General features: G+C 49.9%; 1 protein-coding gene across 2 annotated transcripts; it reads right to left on the reverse strand.

Moving 5' to 3' along the window:
- Positions 1 to 455: 455 nt before the first annotated feature.
- On the reverse strand, positions 456 to 22,119 carry HSDL1 (hydroxysteroid dehydrogenase like 1). Of its 2 annotated transcripts, XM_045441297.1 has the most exons (6): positions 21,975 to 22,119; positions 13,251 to 13,325; positions 9,718 to 9,943; positions 8,719 to 9,164; positions 8,279 to 8,506; positions 456 to 2,640 (listed from the first exon to the last, which is right to left on the reverse strand). In XM_045441297.1, exons 3-6 carry the CDS (start codon positions 9,935 to 9,937, stop codon positions 2,542 to 2,544), a joined length of 993 nt encoding a protein of 330 aa, XP_045297253.1. In that variant the 5' UTR covers positions 9,938 to 9,943; positions 13,251 to 13,325; positions 21,975 to 22,119; the 3' UTR covers positions 456 to 2,541. The 2 variants fall into 2 exon arrangements, with proteins under 2 accessions (XP_045297253.1, XP_045297254.1); XM_045441298.1 differs by lacking the exon at positions 13,251 to 13,325 and having other exon boundaries at positions 21,975 to 22,096.
- Between the last annotated feature and the right edge of the window lie 79 nt (positions 22,120 to 22,198).

The raw sequence follows: 22,198 nt of genomic DNA on the forward strand, positions 1-22,198 counted from the left end.
TCTCTCTGTTCCTCCCCCGCTTGCACTCTGTCTCTCTCAAAAATAAATAAAGATTAAAAACATTCAAAAAAACAAACAAAACAGAACTGTCTCTCCTTGCTGTCTCCCTTTTTCTTTCCGCTCCTTCTTGAACCCACTACAATCTATCTTTCACCCAGACAAAATGGCTCGGGGCAAAACCAGTAGTGATCTCCATGTCGCCAAAGTCAACGATCAAAACCTAGCTCCATCTACTCAACCTATCAGGAGAATGAGAGCAAAACATCAACTTACTCGTTTTGAAAGACTTAACAGACACGTGGTTATGGACCATTTTCTTGCTGAATTAGCAGCTTTTAATGAATTACTACCACAGTTGTTCACAGATTCAATTATTTTTCGGTAATTTTAAGGGAATTGTTCCTATGGGGGAAAAAATCTTTCATTCCAAATACAATTACTCAGAGCAAAACCTCTTCCAATGGAAGGAGAAGCAACAGTTTTTATTGTTAAATTTTCAGTTCACAGATTATTTCAAAGGTTCTTAAGTTCCCACATTCTTCCTAAGAAATCCCATCCGCAGTGGGCCCAATTCCGATTCTCAAATGAGCTCTGGGAAAACGTATTTTATCGAAGAAGAAACCTAAGGAACATTCTTCATTCTGATCTTTCACAAGCTTTGCAGCAGCTTTCTTACAAACGTCCTGCCAAGTAGAGAATTTTACAACATCACGGACACGGTTTACTTGTTCTCATCACGTAACGGCGACTCGATACCTCACCACATAACAGCTTAGATATAAACGGGGTGTTTTTACATCAAGCTGCTGCTTCTTACTACATGTCAGTGAAAACTTCAGGTCAATGTGGCATGAAAGCAAACTTTGTTCTAGTCTTAATGACCGTATGTTAACTGCTGGGTAGGGAAAAGGCCAACTGTGACGAAGGCATCCACGCTAACTCCCTCAACGTGCTCAGTGCCGCGTAATCCCGCTACTAAGTTTTCACGTGTGAAGGTCTTCCTCTTGTGTAACGAAGGCCTGGTCTGTCAGTGGAAGAGCCTCTGAACTCAATCACTGATCTTCTGAGTCCGTGTCAGATCTGGAAATACTGAGGCAACAGCACTGGCGAAATCGTGGCTAAGACACCGAAGCGTGCTCTGGCCTGACTCATAATGGAGTACCATCTCAGGAGAAAACAATTCCGTACAAGTCCTGATTTCAACCCATTTACTAGTTTCTGCATCAGCGTCACAATCACAGACCCCCAATTCTTAACTGGCACGTACCGTCACGTCCACATGGCGATCTACGGTTGCCAAAGCACTAGAGAGCGGTCCTCAGAAACGTCTGGCTCTGTAAGACCCGAGCCAAAAACATTTATTTCACGGTAGGTTTCAGCGCCAACTCCTATCGTGGGGGGTTGTGCCTAACGATCTTCACATCAGTGAGACCGTTCACTATAACGTGTAAACTCATTACACGAACCAAGAACAAGCTTCTAATACATACATCATTATCACACACATAATTTGTCCATGTTTTAACGACAATGCCATAAGTACTTGACGTTTACTCCAATGATGCCACTATAAGAGAATATTACATAGAAAAGGATAGGAAAACCAGATATAAGCTCTAAAGGGCTAAACTTCAGTTATAAAATGGGGCAGAGGCTGAGAAATCACTACTTATCCACAGCAATTATAAATCAAGAGATGACAGAGGGTCAACCATTATAGGTCCAAATCTAGTAATGAATTAATTTCACAGTAGATTAAAAAAAAAAAGCAACAACAGGATGTATGATATTATACACGGCAAACCTATAACACAAAATTGGGGGGGCTTATTTAGTATGAAGAGGAGTAATCTAGAATCATAATACCCCATAAGGTTCCACGTTAGGCCATCTTAACAAGACGTATTTTCCAAAGTAACTTAACCATAAATAAAGTTGTCTGGATGTACACAACACACATACGCACATGGCCTCTAGTGAAATGCCGCCTGAAGTGTAGCATTTTCACACACAAACAGAGCTATACAATATGATACAGGGTTCTACGGCTAATTACACCAGCAATCTTACAAAATCACACCTTTCAAAAGTCTTTCCTGATGAACATTTGAAAATCAATACTATAATTCATCTACTGAAATAGATAATTTCCCTTAAAAAAAAAAAAAAAACATTCGAAACGACGAGAGCTGACAAGTCGTATTATATTTCACTATCGAGATTGCTGCAGCTCATAGAACAACATAAATCGCATGGCTTTTGGACAGCTTAGAGGAAAAAAAAAGCATCAAAATTTAGGTTCCCCCAACCAGTTCTCGTGCCTCAGTCGTTGTTTACTTCTGTACCATCCGTGTGATGTGGCCCTTGAGGTTTCTCCACAGCATTCTCTGAAAGTATTACGTACGCTTTGCAGACGATGAGTCAACAGTATGCTAAATACTCAGTAATAAAAGAAAACACAGAAGGTAAACGTGTTCTTCCAAACGTCAGAATACTGCAGGCTCCCGCGAGCTGGCAAAAGTTCCCAACCTTCACGCGGCTTCATGCTTTGCAGGATAAGGCCTCCTTACGCAAAGAGCGATTGAGAACATTTGCTCCCCACACCCAGAGCCATTCAGGCATATACTGTGCAAAAAGGAACTAAAAATAAAAGAGAAAAAGGTTAGAAGGTTAGAATGCAAAGCACAGACACTTCCATGTCAGTATATGACTTAATGCAACAAATACCACCAATCAAATTAAATACGAAAAAAAGAAAAAGCCCTTAGGCGCTCTTGTACCAAACGCCTAGTTTTGTATACGAACCTGTGCTAGACTCCATGGGAATGCAAGTACACTCACCACCCACCACCCCCCCACCCCCGCCAATGAGGCTGGACAGACGTACATGCAGGAAGGAGTATGAGTCCATCTTTACCTAACACGAGATGACTAGGGTGGTCATTTGGTTGAGAAGGACAAGACCACTCCAGGAACGAAAGGCAGTCGAAACGGATAAATGCATCGGTGACTAATACTGTGTGGGAAAAGGTTTGAGGGGCAGGATGGGGCGAAATGCAACAAGAGAACTGAGTCAAAAACACCGGGACCGTGGGACAGACCTGGGCTGTGAGGACGACGGCCTGGGCACTCCGGGGGAGAAGCCTACCGATGCCGCTCTGTCCCGGGGACTCCCACCCCCGCCATTTTGCCACCCAAGGGGATATAACGCGATGTCCAGAAACATTCCTGGTTGTCACAACTGGGGTGCCGGTGCTACTGGCATCCAGTGGGTAGAGGCCAGGGATGCCCAGGACAGCCCCACAACAAGGGATTATCCAACGCCGAATGCCACCCGTGCCAAGGTGGACAAAAACCCCGCGCCACGCTGACAAGTTTGTCCAGGACTGCGCTGAGCGGAAGTTCTACTAGTACGGTAGGGAAGGAGATGAATGGGAGGCCTGGCGGGCTCGGCTGGTAGAGCACAGGACACTTGGCCCCTGAAGAAGGGAAAAGAAAAGGAAAAGGAAGACAGAGAGAGGAGCAGACGGCTGGCAAGTGCTAAAATTCTAGCCTTGAACAGAACTAAAATAACAGAGGTCACCACAGACCCGGGGTACCTGTACAACTGTGGGGAGGCCACAATGAACAGGAGGGGGGCCCAGTATCATGCCCTGTGGGATGACAGTCGTGGAGCCACGGATGTCCACTGCAGGTTCCAGAGGAAGCACCAGCCCACCGCCTCACAGACAGGAGCCCAGTATCCGGCCAGGAGCCACGGGAAACTTTCTGGGGACGCAACTAAGGTCTCTCTGGACCTCTTTGCAAAGCAGGATTTTGTGGGGGAAATACCTGGATCCTCCTCCCAGGAGCTGCTGCTCTAAAGCAAAAGGTTCTAAATCCAAGGAGATCCAGGAAGTCAGCTCCAGGAAGTCCAAGAGGACGCCGGGAGTAGGGACGCACTCAAACACACAAGAGCCTGGGGCAGACTCCAGAAGTGGAGCCCCTCTTCCAAGTACAGCAGTGCCCCTGCCGTCCCGGGTCTGCTTTCCATGGTTTCAGTTATCCACGGTCAAGGTCAAGGTCAGGTGTGGTCCAGAAGCAGACGATCTCCTGACTTTTCACCCTGTTAACAGCAGCCTAATGCTACGTCACTCACCTCACTCCCTCTCATCACAGAGGCACACAACAACAACAAGGAGACTGCGAACCGAACAGCAAGGTATTTTCGGAGAGACCGCATTCGTACGTCATCACGAGAAGGGCGAGTGCAGGACAGTAAGGTATTTTGAGAGACAGAGAGAGACACCAGGGTCACGTAACTTTTATTACAGTGTTGTTATAACTGTTCTATTTCATCACTACTGTTGTGAATCTCTTACTGTGCCTAATTTATCAATTAAATTTTATCGTTAAGTACCGACATACAGGAAAAGACACGGTCTCTACAGGGCTCGGCACCATCTCTGGCTTCAGGCCCCCTCTGGTAAGGGTGGACTACGATGCGTTTTTGCAGTCTGTATCCAGTGAAGGAGGGATGAACACCTAAGAATGTTCGTTTTTAATTTCCACCCCTGACCACTGTCTACCGCAAGGGGACCGGCATCGGGGTGCACTGTGCCACCGTCCTGACGTGCTGCATGTGGAGACGTCACGGGCACAGCATCTCCAACTTATCCGAGCGGGGTCCTAGCACCCTGGGAAGCAGCGTGGAAAGAGCTACTGGAAGGGGAAAGAACTTCCTCCCCTGTGTGCTGACAGATTAGAAACTAAAGGGGCGACCCACCTACTTGTTTACAAGGGGAGTGAGTGTGAGTGTGTCTGGGGGGGGGCGGGGGAGGAGGGAAGGGAGGGTTGGGTCTCGGGCTCTGGAAGGCTCTGTGCACGTTCAGACCCTGACCCACTGTCTAGGTCAAGGAAAGGAGCTGCTTTTCTCCTGGGACAAAAGCCAACAGTAACCGATCCGGACGCAGTGTAGTCCCCGCAGGGACTGCTGTTCAGTAAGACGTGGGGACCCGGAGCCGGAGGAGAAACTCAATAGCAAACGGGCGTGTTCGGCTGGCTGCAAATCTGCATCAGCAATGAAAACGCCGAGGCCGTGTTCCTCAGAGACCGGCGCGGGTGGGGCCTGGGTAAGAACTGGGAAGAGCCAAGATGGAAAAGAGCCCAAAGAACCTGGGCTGGATCCTCGCGCCAGAGTTATTCCAAAGGAAGAAACACAGCAGCACCGAAGCCGTGCGGTGCGCAGTCCCCTTCCCGGCCGGCAACCGGCACGGGAACTTGGGCTGGGCAAGGGGGGCCGTGACCTCTGACACGGCTGCCGGCCTGCCTCCGCTGGCCCCTCACCACATCTCGAGACGCAATTCCAGGGCAACCTCACCGCCCCCCAGCTCCCCTCTCCTCTAAACGCCACGTCTTCTTTTTCCAATAGCCACAGACACACGGCACGCGTGAACAAATACGCCCACCGTGGGGAGAAATTCTGAGCAGAGAGAGCCCAGATGCCCCACCCCGCCTGCCGGTCCCCGTGGCTCGGTCAGAGGACCACCAGGAGCACAGCCCCCGGGCCCCTAAGCAAGACCCTTTCTGGTCAACTTGTCGACTTAATGGCTTTTCCAGCCTAACACATACCAGAGTGTCTCTGGCCTTCAGGTCAAGACCCACAGACAGAAAGCTATCAGCTTTTCCGTCGGCCTCGCTCTGGGCTCCGAAGCGGACAATACCGCCTGGTGCCACTTCTGCAATGAGATGTGCTCCCGAATCAACGCTGAACACTAGTTAGCAATTAAAGGAAAGGCACCGGACTCCTTTCGAGCTGTTTTAAGTCCAAATCGTTTTTTTTTCTATTTTTTTGCTCGCAAATCATTAAGACAACCAGTGTAACGCAGGGAAGAGGCAATCGTTCAACTCCACGGACGGCAAGAACGCAGAAAAGGTGCGGCCGCGAGCGAACGCGGCTCCCCTGTCCAACAGTGTTCTGCGGACACCCGCAAGGGCTGGGGCCCGGGGAAGGAGTGAGGACACCTCCCCCCACCGCCCCCACCCCCCCCCCCCCCCCCGACCTCTGTGCAAGCGCATCAGAAAGAGCCTTTTTTATACACTTAGCAGCCATCGCTGAATACACTGCATTCTCAGGAAAGGGTGGTAAAATGACTCCAGAGGCTGTCCCGGGAGCGGGTCCCACAAGGGTCACTCACCCGCACGCAGCACCCCCCCCCACCCCCTCCCCATCCCTCCTCACTCTCCGAGTCCCTCACAGGAGCCACCAGACAGCAGCCCCTCCTCGCCTCCAAGGCCTCCTCGCCTTCCTCACTGTCCCCAGGCCCACGTCACCTCCCCTCCACTGCGCTCTCGGTCCTGCCCTCGCTTCCGGCACCACGCCTTCTCTCCCATCTGTAGGCCACTCTTCTCCACACAGCCCTTCCCCCCAGCACTCACGAACAGCCACATCTCTGCTGCCATAAACGGACTGACAAATACACCTCCCTCCTCGGGCCCAATCCACCTGCCGCCGCATCTGTGGCGCGTGCGTTTTCCGTGTCCCTCCCCGCCGCTCACGGCAACCCACGGCTCTCAGAAAGATCCCGCAACTGCCTTCATTGACGTCATCAAGGGTTTCCAAGATTCTAAACCCAACACGGTGTATCTACTCTTGCTCCATTCGAAATGTGGAAAACGAACAGAGACAAACAGCACAGATAACGTTTCATACGGTTGGTACGTGGGGCACATCAAACTTCACCCAGTCAATTCCTCAGGCACTAAAAATTGACAGGGGAAGGAAACCTGAACAAAATTTGATCTTTGCGGCCCGAGAAAACCGTATTCGGAAGAGATGATGATTAGAAAGAAAAATCACAGCGTCTAAAGCTATCCGAGAATCCGACTACGGACAAAACAGTGATGAACGATCAAATCTTTGTTGTAAAACTGAAAACAAAAAAAGTGGGGCACCTGGGTGGCTTAGCTGGATAAGTATCCGACTCCTGATTTTGGCTCCGGTCATGATCTCTCTGTCATGAGACTGAGCCCGACGTCGGGCTTCACACTGAGCATGGAGCCTGTTTAAGATTCCCTCTACCCCTGCCCCTCCCTGCTCACGTGTGCAGGCTCGCTCGTGTTCTCCCTTTCTCTCAAAAAAAAATAAAAGAATTTTAAAAAGAAGAAGAAAGCGATAATGCTGAAAATAATTTGAGTAAAATAGAAACGAAAACAGACAAACATGTAAAGTTTTAACAGCTCTGTACAAAAAGCTACTCCTAGGAATTAACAGATTTTCTGGGCAGAAAAATACACATTCTCAAGAAGAGTTCATCAACGTGAACTAATTATCTTTAAAATGGGGGTGTTTTATAAATGCAGCCAAAACATCTGCCACGGCTAAGCCCCATCCCGTCCTTGATAGGTCTTCATTTTTCACATAACTTCAACGTTCGCTGGCCTCGAAAACTACTGTTTTGCCTTTCTCTGCTTTTGTCCAGGAATGAAGGGCCTGGAAACAACCACGTAAGTAAAACTCCTTTTTATTCAAGAAACTTTTCGCCAAATCTTTCGATAAAAGTAAAAATTGTTGATTTCCTTACCTGAGAATTTGGTGATGACAAATTTAACGATCTTTACGCACAAACAGTCTCAAAAATATTTGCTTGGCAACCAAGAAACTCCATATCAAAGAGCAACCATTCTAAACTAGGGCGCGCCTACCAATTCCGCCACAATCTGCTCTAAGAAATCACGAGCTCTCTACCGAATACTTGGAACCAAATGTTCAAATATCCAAGTTGCTCCTTCAACTACCAAAGACCCACACCTCTGTCACGCCTGAACGGGAAACTCAACAGTAGAGTCTATGCTTCTTGAACAAATGAGTTCCAGAATACGCTGGGGCATTAGCTGGCTCGATGGTTACGTGAGATACAGACCGACCTTGGTTTCGTGTTTGTGGGTTACACTGCTGACTTAGAGGCACCCTCTCAATCATTACTAGAATCGGTTTTACTTTGAAATCCCCACGTAAATACTTAGTATTTTTACACTGCTTCCATCTCCCTATATGAAAGCAGCGTATCTCATCTCTTAGGGATCACACAGAGGAAACTATTCGATGTTCTTGATAAAATAATAACTTCACAAAGGGGGATTTAGTGACTTAACCAGAACCACTAAGAGTGTCAGGTTTAAGAATCAGAATTTGCGATTCTCACGTTTCCGCGGTGGGCCTCAATCAGACTGCCATGTGTCATTTAGAAAGGTTCAGGATGCATTAACCTAATTACAAGAGCCGAGCGCATACTGTTACCTGGATAGAATGGGACCAGTATCCTGTGGTCCTTTTCGAAATGCCAAGGGTAGAAACAGCATGGTGTGCGTATACTTTGGGCGAAGGCACCAACCACGGGCACTTGTGCAGAAAGCTGCCGGGTGCGGTCATGTTGGTAGCCACGTAGAACGGGATTAGACTCTGTACGAAGATTCCTTTAGAAGCATACTCGTACTGCAGTGCTCTGCTGAAGTGGTCTAAATAAGCCTGTTAAAACGGAGCAGGGGTCAAGACTTAATTTGGGGGGAAGGTGGAAGAAAATTCAGGAGAGAAAGAAGGCTTGCTTATTACCATTTCAGGAAAAAAAAAAAAAACCAGTCAATGCGAGCTGCTGACAAAGAGCTCAGCAAACCGGACCAAAGCACGTAATAAAGGTCCCATTGCCTTCTGATGCCACTTTCCAATCGGGAAGACGTTACCTTAGAAGCAGAAAACGCAGCCAGCTGGGGAGTAGGCTTGCAGCAGGAGCCAGAAGAGATGGTGACAACAGCGCCCTTCTTCCTCTCCACCATTCCTGGTAACACTATGTGGACCATCAAACTGGCCGCGGCAATGTTTACGTTTATGATATCCCAGAGTTTGTCCTCGGAGACCTGAGTAAAATACTGGGGGTAGGGATAAAACACGCCCACGTTATTCACCAAGATGCCGATGTCTCTGTCTTTCAAGGCTTCTCGAATCGGGTCGTAGATCTCCCGGCCGTTGCTGAAGTCCGCCACTATGATATCGGTCTCCACATTGTAGGTGTCAGCGATGTCCTTAGCCAGCATCTGCAACTTGTCCTGGTTGCGACTGATCAGGATGATACTGAGACCACGGCTTGCTAACTCTTCTGCATAGGCTCTCCCGATCCCGTCCGTGGCACCTGCAACCCAAGTCACAGCACGTGAGCACGATCGTCTCGGGTGCAACCTTCACAGGGAACCTTAAATACCCCATTTCCGGGGTTAAGCAGAGAAGGGTTCGCACTGGAAACAAACCCCAGAAGGGCGATTTCACGTCCACCAAGCTGATTGTGAAACACGGCAGAGAATGGTTTTCAAGCTTATGTCTGGCTTGAACGAGTGCAGGGAGGTACTTTCCTGGGAAACTGATAAATGAAAATGAAATTTAACTTGAGGGAAGCATTTCTGAAAGCGGTGACAGTTTCTAAGGACAATCTCAGAACAGAGCCAAAGGAAAAGCAAGAGGTAGGAAGGTGGGCTGGGGCAGGACCGGGCACAGGAGAGCAGAAGGAGAGGCAGACGTCACAGGACAATCCTTCCGAGAGGAGGGCAGTACGAAAATGTGAACGTGATCACAACGGAACTATGTTCCCGTGAAAACTTCCCACAGAATTCAGTAACTCCTCGAGCACGGCATCCGACTTAAAACACAAACAGAAAAGCTTATACCGTTACCATTAGAACGTTTCTTACCACTCACGACTGCCCATCTTCCGTATTGCTTGATCAGATCTGCTCTGCTCACCAGGCGTGGGATGAAATGCAGTCTGATCAGGCTGTAAAAGTCACAGACCACGGTGATGCTTTTTCGGGCTGTATACCAGGCTCCAACCAAGGCCAGAGCTTCCATGTAGCAATTGCAGGACCTGGCGATCTCCCGATACAAGAGGTAGAAGCTGTCAACGGCAGCCATGGCAGCCTGCGGGGGAGCGGGGGGAGGGGAGGGAGAGAGGCGTGCTTTGCTTAGTTAAGTGAAAGGAACACACGGAGTCTGAATGAAGACAGACATCTAAGGACGGCAGAGCTTGACAATTATGCCTTCAACTAACAGTAATGTCTCAAACGCATGTAACCCATGGATCCAATCCATTTATAATCTCATTAACATCTGCAGCTCATAAAGTCCTTTTCTTCTAAAGAGATTAGTCAACATAACTACCAAGAGCTATCAAATTCCTACAAAAATTCAGGCACTGTGCTACATGTTGTGGATACAGAGATAAACACAATATGCTCTGTGCCCTAAAAAAGCTCCTCGCCCAGCACAGTGACAGACAGACTTTTAATTCATGTAACAGCTGAGAGGTGTGTTTACTTCCCTGCTTTCTTCAAATCGAGCCAGTGCAGAGGCCCACCACCCACGCCGAGACAGAGTAGAAGAAACAGAGGCAGTATTAAGACACTGCCTTGGCCAAAAAGAGCTTACAATCCATTGGAGACAAAACTAAGCTGTAATACACGTTCACATAAATGATATTGTGAATAAATAATATACAAAACATGTATTTTTATCAAACAGGTGCTCCCCACACCTGAGGAACTGGTTTTCTTTTTTGTTTTTTAGATTTCTTTTTTAACATTTATTTTTGAGAGACAGAGGAACAGAGCACGAGTGGGAGAGGGGCAGAGAGAGAAAGGGAAACACAGAATCCAAAGCACAGCTGTCAGCACAGAGCCCGACGCGGGGCTTGAGGTCACGACGCGAGCCGAAGTCAGACGCTTAACCAACTGAGCCACCCAGGCGCCCCAGAACTGGTTTTCTTAAGTGACAACAGAGCAGGACGCCTCTGTCTTACTGAGGTCACCGGGGCACCAATACCTTTGCCCTGCTCCCTACGGCCGAACAAAGAGTCCAACACAACTCGCGCTTGTAAGTACCCACGCAGCAAGCATTTACAAAGCCCTTACTATGTTCCAGGTACCATGACACGTGCTACGGATTCACAGAGGAGCTAATTAATTGTAGCCAAGAAAAGAGAAGGCCATTTAACAAAACAATTCTTTCGTTCTTTAATTTTTTTAATGTTTCCTTTTGAGAGAGAAGACAGAGCATGAGTGAGGAAGGGGCAGAGAGAGAGGGAGACACAGAATCCGAAGCAGGCTCCAGGCTCCAAGCTGTCAGCACAGAGCCAGACGTGGGGCTCAAACTCAAGAACCGTGATATCGTGGCCTGAGCTGAAGTCAGAGCTCTGAGCTCTGTCAGGGTGACAGAGCTACCCAGGCGCCCCTAAGAACAATTCTAAATGCCATATGAACTGGTCTGTGTGTGCCCGTGATGAGAAATGACCCTGCCGAGACAGACAAAAGTCAGGCACTACCAAGGCTGATGAACTTGGTCCTAGACTAGGCTTGGGGACCGCTGACGCCAGATCCAACCGTGTGCTGTCTGCAACGGACAAGATATCAAAGAGATCACAAGAGACTGCAATTAAGTTAACAGGAACTCATACGCACAAACACAAGGACACAGCATTTATTACATAAAAGAGAAATGACTTTAATCCAAAATATACTGAACATTTCTGGGAATGGGCCCTCTTTAGAAGACCCATTAAAATAGGAAAAAAAAAAAGATTCCTCAAACTAAGAAAATCCCCCCCAAAAAAGCATCAAAAATAGGTATAAGCTTAAGGAGGAACACGTGAATTCCCTCCCACTCCACTGCAATGTAATTTGAGCTCAATCAAGTTCTGCAGAGTGAAAACGAGCTACGCAGGAGAAAACCAATTAGCCACGGCAACAGCACACATTATAGGAGTGACAGCATACTGTGATAAAAGGCACACAAAAAAACAGAAAGCCTGCTGAATATAGATAGGTATGTGTTGAATACATATAAACTGATACAGATGTGAATGTGTAATCAGAACTACAAACCAACAAAGTCACAAAGAAATAGGAGAGAAAACTGAGGAGATGATTGGGCAGTGGGGTTCCCAAATGCCCCACCACACGGATGGTCTCTCAAGCAGTGAGCTGTGCACAGCCACCAGATCACTAGTGAAGCTGCTCTGGCCTTAAAGGAATGTTTTCCCCAAATAACACAGAAAATGCTGAAGTTGGCCCATCTCATCTCCTACTGGTAAAGCCATATACCGGAGTTCTGTTCACAGAAACGTACCTCCTTCGACAAGAATGCCAAAATCGCCCGTGAAGAGGAAACACTGTAAATTTCATTAACTACGCAAACCAAATACTTCATAACGTGAGAACAACTAAACGCTCCTTTGGGGTAATTTTTCTTCGTGAGCTACCCGGGCTGAGATTTCCTAAAATATGAAGTATCGAGAGCAACAAAGTTTGGCCGCAAGAGGTCCTTCCTGTCGCGATCAATCTGCCACAGAGAAGGCCACAAGCCTCTGGACTGACTTCCAAACCCTCCGAAATGCGTTCAGCGTCGGGACTGTCGGTCCCAAATATGTCCACTCTTCCCCCGCTGCCCACGAATGCCCCTCCGAGGTTCCAGACGCTAAAGCCGAGGGAGTGTCGTGTCACTCTCTCCCAGGGTCCCTGCTCAGCATGTCACTACACAGCCCAGTCCGGCTGAGGCAGGTGGCTGACGGGACACGCCCCTGACCTGATGTGCTACCAAGGCGCTCACGATGGCCGCGACCGCTCAAGAGTGCACGATTCTAACCAAGCGACCCAACCAGTCATTTCTTCCAAGAACGTAAAGACGAGATACCACGTTACACCGTCATCTGTGGAAGTTCCTGGCATAATTTTTTAACAGTGTACAAGTGCCTTCTTTCCTAACTAACCAAATGCTAACCCACGAGGAAAACAAACGCAAAAAATAAGACTTGTATATACTACTACTTTTCCATCAAAATGCAATAAAATTAGGAATAACAAAACTACAACAAAAAAATCCAGATTCTTAGAATATTACATCTCTCCTCCCAATATAGGTGGGTGTATATGTAAGATACTAAAACAATGTGAAAATTTAAATCTTATGGTTCAAGATCTAGGGGGTTATCGCCAAAGCAATAGTTGGGCAGAACTAACTGCACGGAGGGCACGTAGGAGGTTCCAGCTAGAGAGGAGAAGGGCAAGGGTGACTCATCGAATGGCCTCGTACTGATGGGAAACCGTGTAAAGGGGACGGTTCGAACTCAGACACAATTTCTTCCACGAATTTGAACATTTGTGAAGAAAAGCTCTAGCTACAGGTGTCTGACCACAAAGGAGACTCACAACTTTCTGCCGAGGCCATTACCTACCTTGGTGTCCTCTCACCTCCCAGCTGCCAGCTCTGGCTCTTCAGGAATATTCCGCTCTGCCCCCTTAAGGCCGACCTGTGAACAAAAACTAACGTGAAATAAAGTGCTTCCTTCTGCCCTCACAGCTCAGCTGGGAAAACTTTATATAACCCTAAGATCAAGGTGTTTAAAAAGTAAGAAAACACGAGAATTCCTCGGCCATGAGTCCCGGTGCAGGCAGCAAAGCATTTCCTCACCCCGGAGGACAGCAGACACCCACCTGTCCGCGGAGACGCCCTGCTGGGACGTCCCCGCCAACCCCCGGACCTTGTGTCCTAAGGAACATTTCGCAAAGTGGAAATAAACCAGCTCTGCGAGCCGGGAAACACGGCACTCTGCAGACACGCCGGGAGCTCAGGACACAGCCCGGGAGCAGGCGGGTCCAGGAGGGCGAGGGGACTGTCCATCCTGCCTCCGTGGTGTCCGCCTGACCTTCCTGGGGCCCCCAACTGTCCCCTCCCCACAATCCACCTTCCTCCGCGCCACCTGTGCAGGCCCGGCCCCTCTAGTCCACGTTCCTGGAGACTCAGGCTGCCCACCTGCGCCCAGGCACGCGGCACTCGTGTGGCCGTGGCGGAGGTGGCGGGAGGAAGTGGCCTGCGGCATGTGGAGCTGCCCCTTCTGGCCTGGGAGCGGGGCAGGTGCTTCAAGAACGAGCAGAGCAAAGCAACCTCTGCGACACCTTTCCCCTCCTTGCGCCCTGGACACGGTCCCAAACCATTTTGTTTTCGAAGACCCCCTTGCAGGCTGAATTCCTCCAGGGCTGAGAGCAAACCTTATTCCTCTCTGTTCTTCCAGCACCTTCCACAGCCGTGGCCCACAGCAGGAGCTCGGCAGCCGGCTGCTACATTGAGCCGCACTACCCGGTCTCCAGCTCACCTCTCAGCCTCCACGCTTTCTTGTGCCTCCGCGCGGGAGGGCACCACCACGCAAACTTCCCCAACCCTCTGCAGAGACACTCCGTGTGCAAAACCCACCAAGGACCTCCTGCTCAGGGGCAGCAGAAAGACGCAGCAACTCCAGAGGCGAAGCGGCAGCAGCAGCTTCCAGGGCCTTGGACCCGGCACGGTCTGGCTTCCCGGCTCCACCATCAGAGACTCCCCCCCGCCGTCCTATCACGCGGCTACCGTGACGGAATTTCACCTCACAGTTCCACCACAGGCAAAGACCTTAAACGTGCACTGTCTTTGCTACATTTTTTTTTTAATCACAGAGAATCAGAGGGCTGACACGTTCTAGGCCTGGTCTACAGCCTTGAGGGACAGAAGTGCAATGTCATCGTTCTCCAGATACAGCTCAACATGGAGAGAGCTAACTCACACCCACCAAACTCACAGAAGACCGACAAATTCAAATACCAATTTATATGTGAATAATAAACAATACCTCCCAAAAGTCTAAACACGCATAGTCACTGGTCTGTAGGCAAGTCTACCAGGAAAACCAAACTACTCAAACAGCAATGATCACCTAAGTGTCAAACACTGACGACCCTTCACAGTTAAGCCCCTGCCGCCCCTGCGTACAAGGGATTCACCGAAAGATAAACCAGAGCGATACGGTGCAATGTGGCGAGGGCCCTGTCGAAGAGGGTAGAAGGCCCTCCTGGGCGGAGAGGAGGAGGCAAGGGCACGGCACTGCAAGAGGTCCAGCCTGCCAGGAAATGGTGACAAGTTCTCCAGGCCTACAGCACAGGATGTCCACCAAGGGGTGGAAAGGGGGCTGGGGAGGGAAGGCTGGATTGTGAAAGGCCCTTGTGCCAAACAGAAGCGTGTGGACTTACTAAGCTCCTTATGGCTAGGGGGGACTGATCGGGTTTGTTGTGAAAGGCAGTTTGCGGCAGAGGGAGGCGGCTGTGGTGATGCAGGCAGGAGGTGTGGGGCCCTGAGCCCTGGTCCTTCCAGATGGGGACAGGCAAGGCTGAACTGAGAGCTCATGGCTTTATGACCGACTCCCACTGCTTCTCAGACACATCACGTGTTTCTACACATTCGCTCACACCCAGATGGACAATAAATGGAAAATAACAGGAGATCAGACGTTCCTGACACCCTCTTCTCAACCTCCTCCCCCACCCTTCAGTAAGTAGTACATGATGGAAAATAATGTCTTTCTAATGAAGGAAGAAATTAAGACTTCCCCCAAAGCCATTAGCTTCCAGGAAACCTCATGGAAACCCAGGTTTAAAGGAGCTTATTACACATTTAAGTCTAGAAGCCTAACAAGATATGCATGATATTGAGCTGCATTTAACTTGCTTTGAGGGTTTGACTAGTTAATTTTCCCGCAGGTAGGTATTAGCCTGAAACTTGGAAAAACCCATTTGGAAAGCAACACTAAAACGGTCAAATGATCAGCTTTACACAGTCTGCTTGTAAAAAATGTTACAAAGCTTTGTTTTCTGGCCTCTACAGAAAACTAAATCATCAGTGAACAAAATGGGAGAAAAACAGGTGAGGAAAAGTCGGAACTGTCCCCCAAAGGGGAAGGGAGCACTTCCCTATCACCTGTTAGGCATTTTCTACTTCTGCAAGGCAACGATTCCAGGACTAATTCATCAAACACATAAAAAGTCTCTTAGGTAATCTATGAACTTTGGGTGATTATGATGTTCAGTGTAGGTTCAGCCTTGATTTAAAAAAAAAAAAAAAAAAAAAAAAGGGTGCTGGCACCTGGGAGACTCAGTTAAGCATCCGAGTCTCAATTTCAGCTCGGGGCATGATCTCACAATTCATGAGTTCCAGCCCCGCATCAGGCTCTGCGCTGACAGTGCGGTTCCTGCTTGGGATTCTCTCTCCCTCTCTCTCTGCCCTTCTCCTGTTTGTGCTCTGTCTCTCTCAAAAATAAATAAATAAACATTAAAAAAAAAAAAAAAAGGTACCATTCTGGTGAGTGATGTTAACAATGGGGCAGTCTCAAGGGGAGCCTGGGGGGCTCAGTCGGTTAAGCATCCGACTTTGGCCCAGGTCATGATTTTGTGGTTCATGAGTTCGAGCCCGCGCATCGGGCTCTGTGCTGACAGCTCAGAGCCTGGAGCCTGCTTCGGATCCTGTGTCTCCGTCCCTCCCCTCTCTGCCCCTCATGCTCTGTCTCTCTCTCTCTCTCTCTCTCTCTCAAAATACACACACACACACACACACACACACACACAAAACAAAAAACAACGGGGGCAGTCTCTGTGTGGGTGGGAGCAGGGAGTATATGGCAATTCCTGTACCTTTCTCTCACATTTACTCTAAACCTAAAACTGCTCCCCAAAAATGTCCTAAAACAAACCTTATTAAAAAAAAAAAAAAAAAAAAAAAAAAAACCTCTAAAGGGAATATTGCAAACATAAAAGTATCATGGGAAAATTATGGTCAAAACTGCAAAGAGTAGGGTGGCTGGGTGGTTCACTCGGTTAAGCATCTAACTCTTGATCTCAGCTCAGGTTTCGATTTTAGGGTTGTGAGTTTAAGCCCCACATTGGGCTCCACTCTGGGCATGGAGCCTGCTTTAAAAAGAAAAAAAAAAACCTGCACGGAGCAAAGTCACCTCTTCAAAGCACTGCTGTGGCCAGTAACATCCTCCTGACCCAGAGTTTAGCTGCTGCGACTTAGCAGCGAAGAGGGCAGGCAAACCTCCCACAAAAACCTCTGGGAACGAAGAGTTCGGAGAGAGAGGTCTCGGCTGCAACACCGCCACCACCACGTCACCTAAACGAATGAGGCCCGGGGGAACATCAGGCGGGCTGGCCACGTTTCCCAGGACAATGAAGCAAGCATGACGGGAAAGACGGCTAACTCGCCACCAAACAAAGGCAGTGTGGCGGGCTGAATAACGACCCTCGGAGACGTCCACATCCTGATCCTCAAGCTTCACGAATACATCACCTTACGTGGCAAAGAGGGCTTGGAGGATGGAATGAAGTTAAGGACCTCGAGGCGAGATGATCCCGGATGATCCGGGCGGGCCCACTGTGCTCACGCGTGTCCTTACAGGAGGGAGGAAGGAGGTCAGAGTCGGAGGAGACGCGATCGAGAAGCGGAGGTCAAGGAGACAGCGAGCGGGATTTAAAGACACTAGGCCGCTGGCTTTGACGACGGGGAGAGGGGTTACCTCGAGAATGCAGCACCTCAAGCACCTGCCAAAGGCAGGAAACAGATTCTCCCCAGAGCCTCCAGGAGTGACAGAGCCCTGCTGACACCCTCACATCAGCCCAGTGAGACGGATTTCAGACCTCTGACTTCCAGAAGCATGAATGAATCTGCACTGTTTTAAACCACTATGTTTGCGGTAATCTGTTACAGCAGCAATAGGAAATTAAGATGGACGGATAGATGGAAGGAAGGATAGATAGACCATCAAGTCCAGTTTCTAGGACAGTAAAGAGACAAGTTGCAAATCCTGCACATCCCTTAAAGCACAACCTTCTAGTGTATGCAGGATCAGGAAAAGAGCCTCCGAGATTCCTACGATCTTCCCCTGAGAGGGGTAGACCCGAGGCCGTCCCCCCCCCACCCCGTCCTCGTCAACAGCCGGCACTGCCCAGCTTTTCTGTAAAGCTCCAGGGCTGTGGACTTTATTTTCATTAACAGCGTTTCATAGGAACGTTACTTCTCTCATAGAGTCTGCATCTGTCTTGCTCTCTGCACTCAAATCCGGTCCGTCCTCCCAAGACCAGCTCAAGTCCCCAGTTCAATGCCAGCACTCACGGACAACACCGAGGACACGCCAGGCCTGGGACGAAGGGGAGCCCCGTGCCACTTCCTTCCCCTTCCCAGGCCACTGTGCCAAGCCACCCCCCACCCCCCGCCCCGGCCCCGAGTTCCTGTCTTGCCCACGTAGCCCTTACCACACCACTCTGCGTTAACCGTTTCCTTCATCCCTTGGTTCCCCAACTAGAGCACAGACCTCCGGAGGGCAGATGTGTCTAAAAAACTAATCTTTCTAGGGGCGCCTGGGTGGCGCAGTCGGTTAAGCGTCCGACTTCAGCCAGGTCACGATCTCGCGGTCCGTGAGTTCGAGCCCCGTGTCGGGCTCTGGGCTGATGGCTCAGAGCCTGGAGCCTTTTCCGATTCTGTGTCTCCCTCTCTCTCTGCCCCTCCCCCCGTTCATGCTCTGTCTCTCTCTGTCCCAAAAAAATAAATAAAAGTTGAAAAAAAAAAATTAAAAAAAAAAAAAACTAATCTTTCTATAGCTTGAAAAACTGAGAAATACACACGTTTTAAAACCCATTATGCATAGTTCAGAGAATAACAAGACAGCCACGCGGTCACCCTCCTTCACAAATAAAACCAGTCTTAGAAGCCCCCCCCTTCTTCCCTCATCATATCCCCTTCGGCCACCCTGGGGGAAACCACTCTCCTGAATTCTGACATCACCATTCCCTTGCCCTTTTAAAAAAACATAAAATAAAAGAGTTGTACTTTTACCCCAGCGGGGATTCTGAAAGAAAGTGTTCAGTTTTGTCTGGCTTTGAACTTTATATGAAGGAATCACAGCGTGTATATTCTTTGGTGACTTTCTGCTTTCACTCCACGTTGTTCTCGAGACTCACACGTACCCCGGGAGCTGTGGGTCAGACTTTTCGCTGCTGCACCCTACACACAAACACACAGCAGAGACACGCCACGGCCCGTACACCCATTCTACCGCTGATGTGCATTTGGGTTGGGCTTCTGGCTTGACAATTACGAAGAGAGCTGCCGGGAGCATTCTCGTGCGCATCCCCCGAGCACGCGCCCAAGAGTCCCTCGAAGGGGTGTGCCCAAGTCAGGCTGCCGGGGCCACAGGGCACCCGCGCACATGTTCAACCAGGCACTGCCCAAGCGGCTTGGTCTATCTGGCCAATCCCCACACCCGTCAGGGAGCGCCCCTCCCCAAAGGCTGGCACCGTCGGCTCCCGCCCACAGGGTGGCTGTGAAACGGGAGCTATGGTTTTATTTTTTTCAACGTTTATTTATTTTTGGGACAGAGAGAGACAGAGCATGAACGGGGGGAGGGGGTGGCAGAGAGAGAGGGAGACACAGAATCGGAAACAGGCTCCAGGCTCTGAGCCATCAGCCCAGAGCCCGACACGGGGCTCGAACTCATGGACCGCGAGATCGTGACCTGGCTGAAGTCGGACGCTTAACCGACTGCGCCACCCAGGCGCCCCGGGAGCTATGGTTTTCATTTACGTTTCCTGATTACTAATAAGCTTGACTGCATCCTTTGAAGCTTCTGTGCTGTTTGGGGCTCTTCATCTGTGAAGCGCCTGTTCCTGGCTTTTGCCCTTACTTCTACCGCGTCGTCTTCCTTTTCACTCTATATTCTAGACACCACTTCTCCGTATGTTTTGTCTCTTTACGGTGCTTTTGACGAACTGAATGTCTTGATTTCAACGTAGTCAAATTTATCAATCTTTCTCCTGTATGGTTTGTGCCGTGTTATCCTCCCATTCAGAAACCCCTCTCGGCCCCGAGACATAAACAAATTTCCCTGTATTATTTTCACAAACGTTCTATGCCACTTTGCTTTTCAGATTTACGTCTTTAATTCTCCTGCAGCTCGGTGATGGTGTGAGGCTGGGATCACACCCATCTTTAAAATTCCTCCTCAGCACCTAGCATGATGCTGCATATACAATATCTCTGTAACAAATAGATCAAATACTGCTTTGTGTTCACAGCTCGGATTTCACTCTTGAGGAGGAAAAAAAAAAAAAAAAAACGTAAGAAGCTTCTCAACCTCTGGGTCAGCACTTTGACCAAGTCATTATTGGCGTAGCATGACTTTTTGGAATTTCCTTACTTCCTTTGCCAATTCGGAGGTTACGGCTAACCTGAATTCACGGGAAGCTCAGTGGAAAGAGCAGAACATGGGAGTCCTCGTCCAAGATCCAACAGTCCTGGGTTTTGGGTCTCCATTTGTGCAACAGGAATTAAAACAACAGTGGCACCCACTCCTAGGCATACACCCCAGACAACTTACACTCACACAGAAGCTTGTATAGCCATATTCCCAGCAGCGCTATTCACAATAGCTACAACGTGGAAACAACCATCAACAGATGAATGGATCAACAAAATGTGGCCAATCCACATGGTGGGGTATTCGCAATAAAAAGAACGAAGTACGATGCGCCCTGCTACTCAAACCCTGAAAACACTCTGCTCGGTACAAGAAGCCAGACACAAAAGGCTACAAATCATACGAATCAATCCACAGGAACTGTCCAGATAAGGCAAATCAGAGACAGAAAGTAGATGGTCAGGGCTGCCAGGGCACAGGGGCAGTGGGAATGGGGAGTGACTGCTAACGGGGTAGGATTTTTTTTTTTTTTCTGGGATGATGGGAATGTTCTGGAATTAAAAAGTGGTGATGGCTGGAGAGAGTGAATATGCCGCTACAAAGAACATTTTGAAATGGCTAAAACCTTAAATGGTGAATTTTCTGTAATATGAATTTTATGTCAATTTTTAATATGCACTAAAAAAATGCCGATTTGTTGAACACCACGCTACTGGAATATTCCTGTAGTGACTAAAACCACAGACGCTGAAAATAGACTTCCTGGAGTCGGATCCTAAGAGCTGTGTCTTGGGTGAAGGTGAAATTATTTCACCTCTGGGCTTTCCTTACATCACCTGTAAACACCGACATAATAGTTCCTGCCTGAGATCACAAGAATTAAAGGACCTCGTACTTACAAAGCACTTAGAACAGTGTCTGAACTTAAGTGCTCACTAAATGTTAGCTATTAGCAGCTATAACTCGATGTGCAACGTTAGCTACGGGCTATCTGTAGTGGCTGGGGAATTAGAACCAAGAGCTGGCTCAAAGCAGAAGTGTCCCCTAAGGACTTTAGCCCTGACACCTCACTGTTTTCTCACCAACGTTAGGAGGCAGAGTTATCATCACCCCCCAGTTTACAGATGGGGAAACTGAGGCTGAGAGAGGTTAAAGTGACATACCCAGGACCTCACGGGAATTCGAATCAAGGTCTAACAAAATCCAGAGCCCTGGCTGGCCGCCCCACTGGGAGACACCCCCCCACCCCCGGCGGGAATCTGGCTGGCATCACCGCGGGGGCTGCAGGTCTTGGGGTGGCTGGGCTGCACGCTCCTCTGAACCAGGGACCAGGACCCTTCCGCTCCGGCACCTGGCGGCGCCCAGCACACCCGAGCAAACCACCGCGCTTGGGGAAGCGGCGGTGGCCTTTTCTTCAGGCGCTCCCTTAATCTCAATTACTCCTAATTCAGAACAAAGACGACAACAAATCCCACTCCAAGTCCTTCAAACATGAGAATAAAGGAGCGCGCACAAAGGGGTGACTCTCGGAGCCTCGCGGGGAGCCCCGGGCTAGGGTCTGGGGCCAGAGGGGCCGAGCTCGGGTGGGTGGGGCGCGAGACCTTCGGGGTCCCTGGGGAGGGGGCGGGCCCAGAACGGGGGTCCCCCGGGGTGCAACGCCAGGATGGGAGTTGGGAAGGGGCGCCGCGGGGCTGAAGGAATGAGTCTGGAAGGAAGGGTGCCGAGGCGGGGGTCGCAGGGAATGGAGAGACGAAGGGGTCCGAGGGTCCGGGATGCTGATGGCGCCGAGGGGCACCGGTCCCAGGGGGCGTGGCGGGGCTCACAGGGAGGGACGGGCCGAGGGGGATGAAGCGGGCTCGGGACCCGGGGCCGGGCGCGGGGGGCGGGGGGGGGGGGGAGGGGACGCGGTACCTGCAGAGGCGGCGCAGTCTCCGAGTCGGTCCCGCCAGAGCCGCGAGGCCGCCGCCCCCGTCACCACCGCCACCGCCGCCCCGCTCAACGCCGCCGCAGCTGCCGCGGGCCGCGCCCCACGTGACACGCGCCCGCGCCGGGGGCGGAGCCGTTGCGGAGCCCGCCCCCGGCGTCCCTACGTGCCGGCCCACCTTACTGCGCGTGCGCGGCGGTTGCCGTGGAAA

This window comes from Leopardus geoffroyi, chromosome E2, assembly GCF_018350155.1.
Source record: "Leopardus geoffroyi isolate Oge1 chromosome E2, O.geoffroyi_Oge1_pat1.0, whole genome shotgun sequence".
NCBI classification, from domain to species: Eukaryota; Metazoa; Chordata; class Mammalia; order Carnivora; family Felidae; genus Leopardus; species Leopardus geoffroyi.

What these genes read in the sequence shown, in the direction of transcription:
- HSDL1 (XM_045441297.1), bottom strand. Translation starts at nt 9,937, where the DNA reads ATGGCTGCCGTTGACAGCTTCTACCTCTTGTATCGGGAGATCGCCAGG. An exon ending in AAGATGGGCAGTCGTGAGTG is followed by an intron (nt 9,165 to 9,717) that starts GTAAGAAACGTT and finishes CTTGGGTTGCAG; the next exon opens with GTGCCACGGACGGGATCGGG. An exon ending in CTGCGTTTTCTGCTTCTAAG is followed by an intron (nt 8,507 to 8,718) that starts GTAACGTCTTCC and finishes CCGTTTTAACAG; the next exon opens with GCTTATTTAGACCACTTCAG.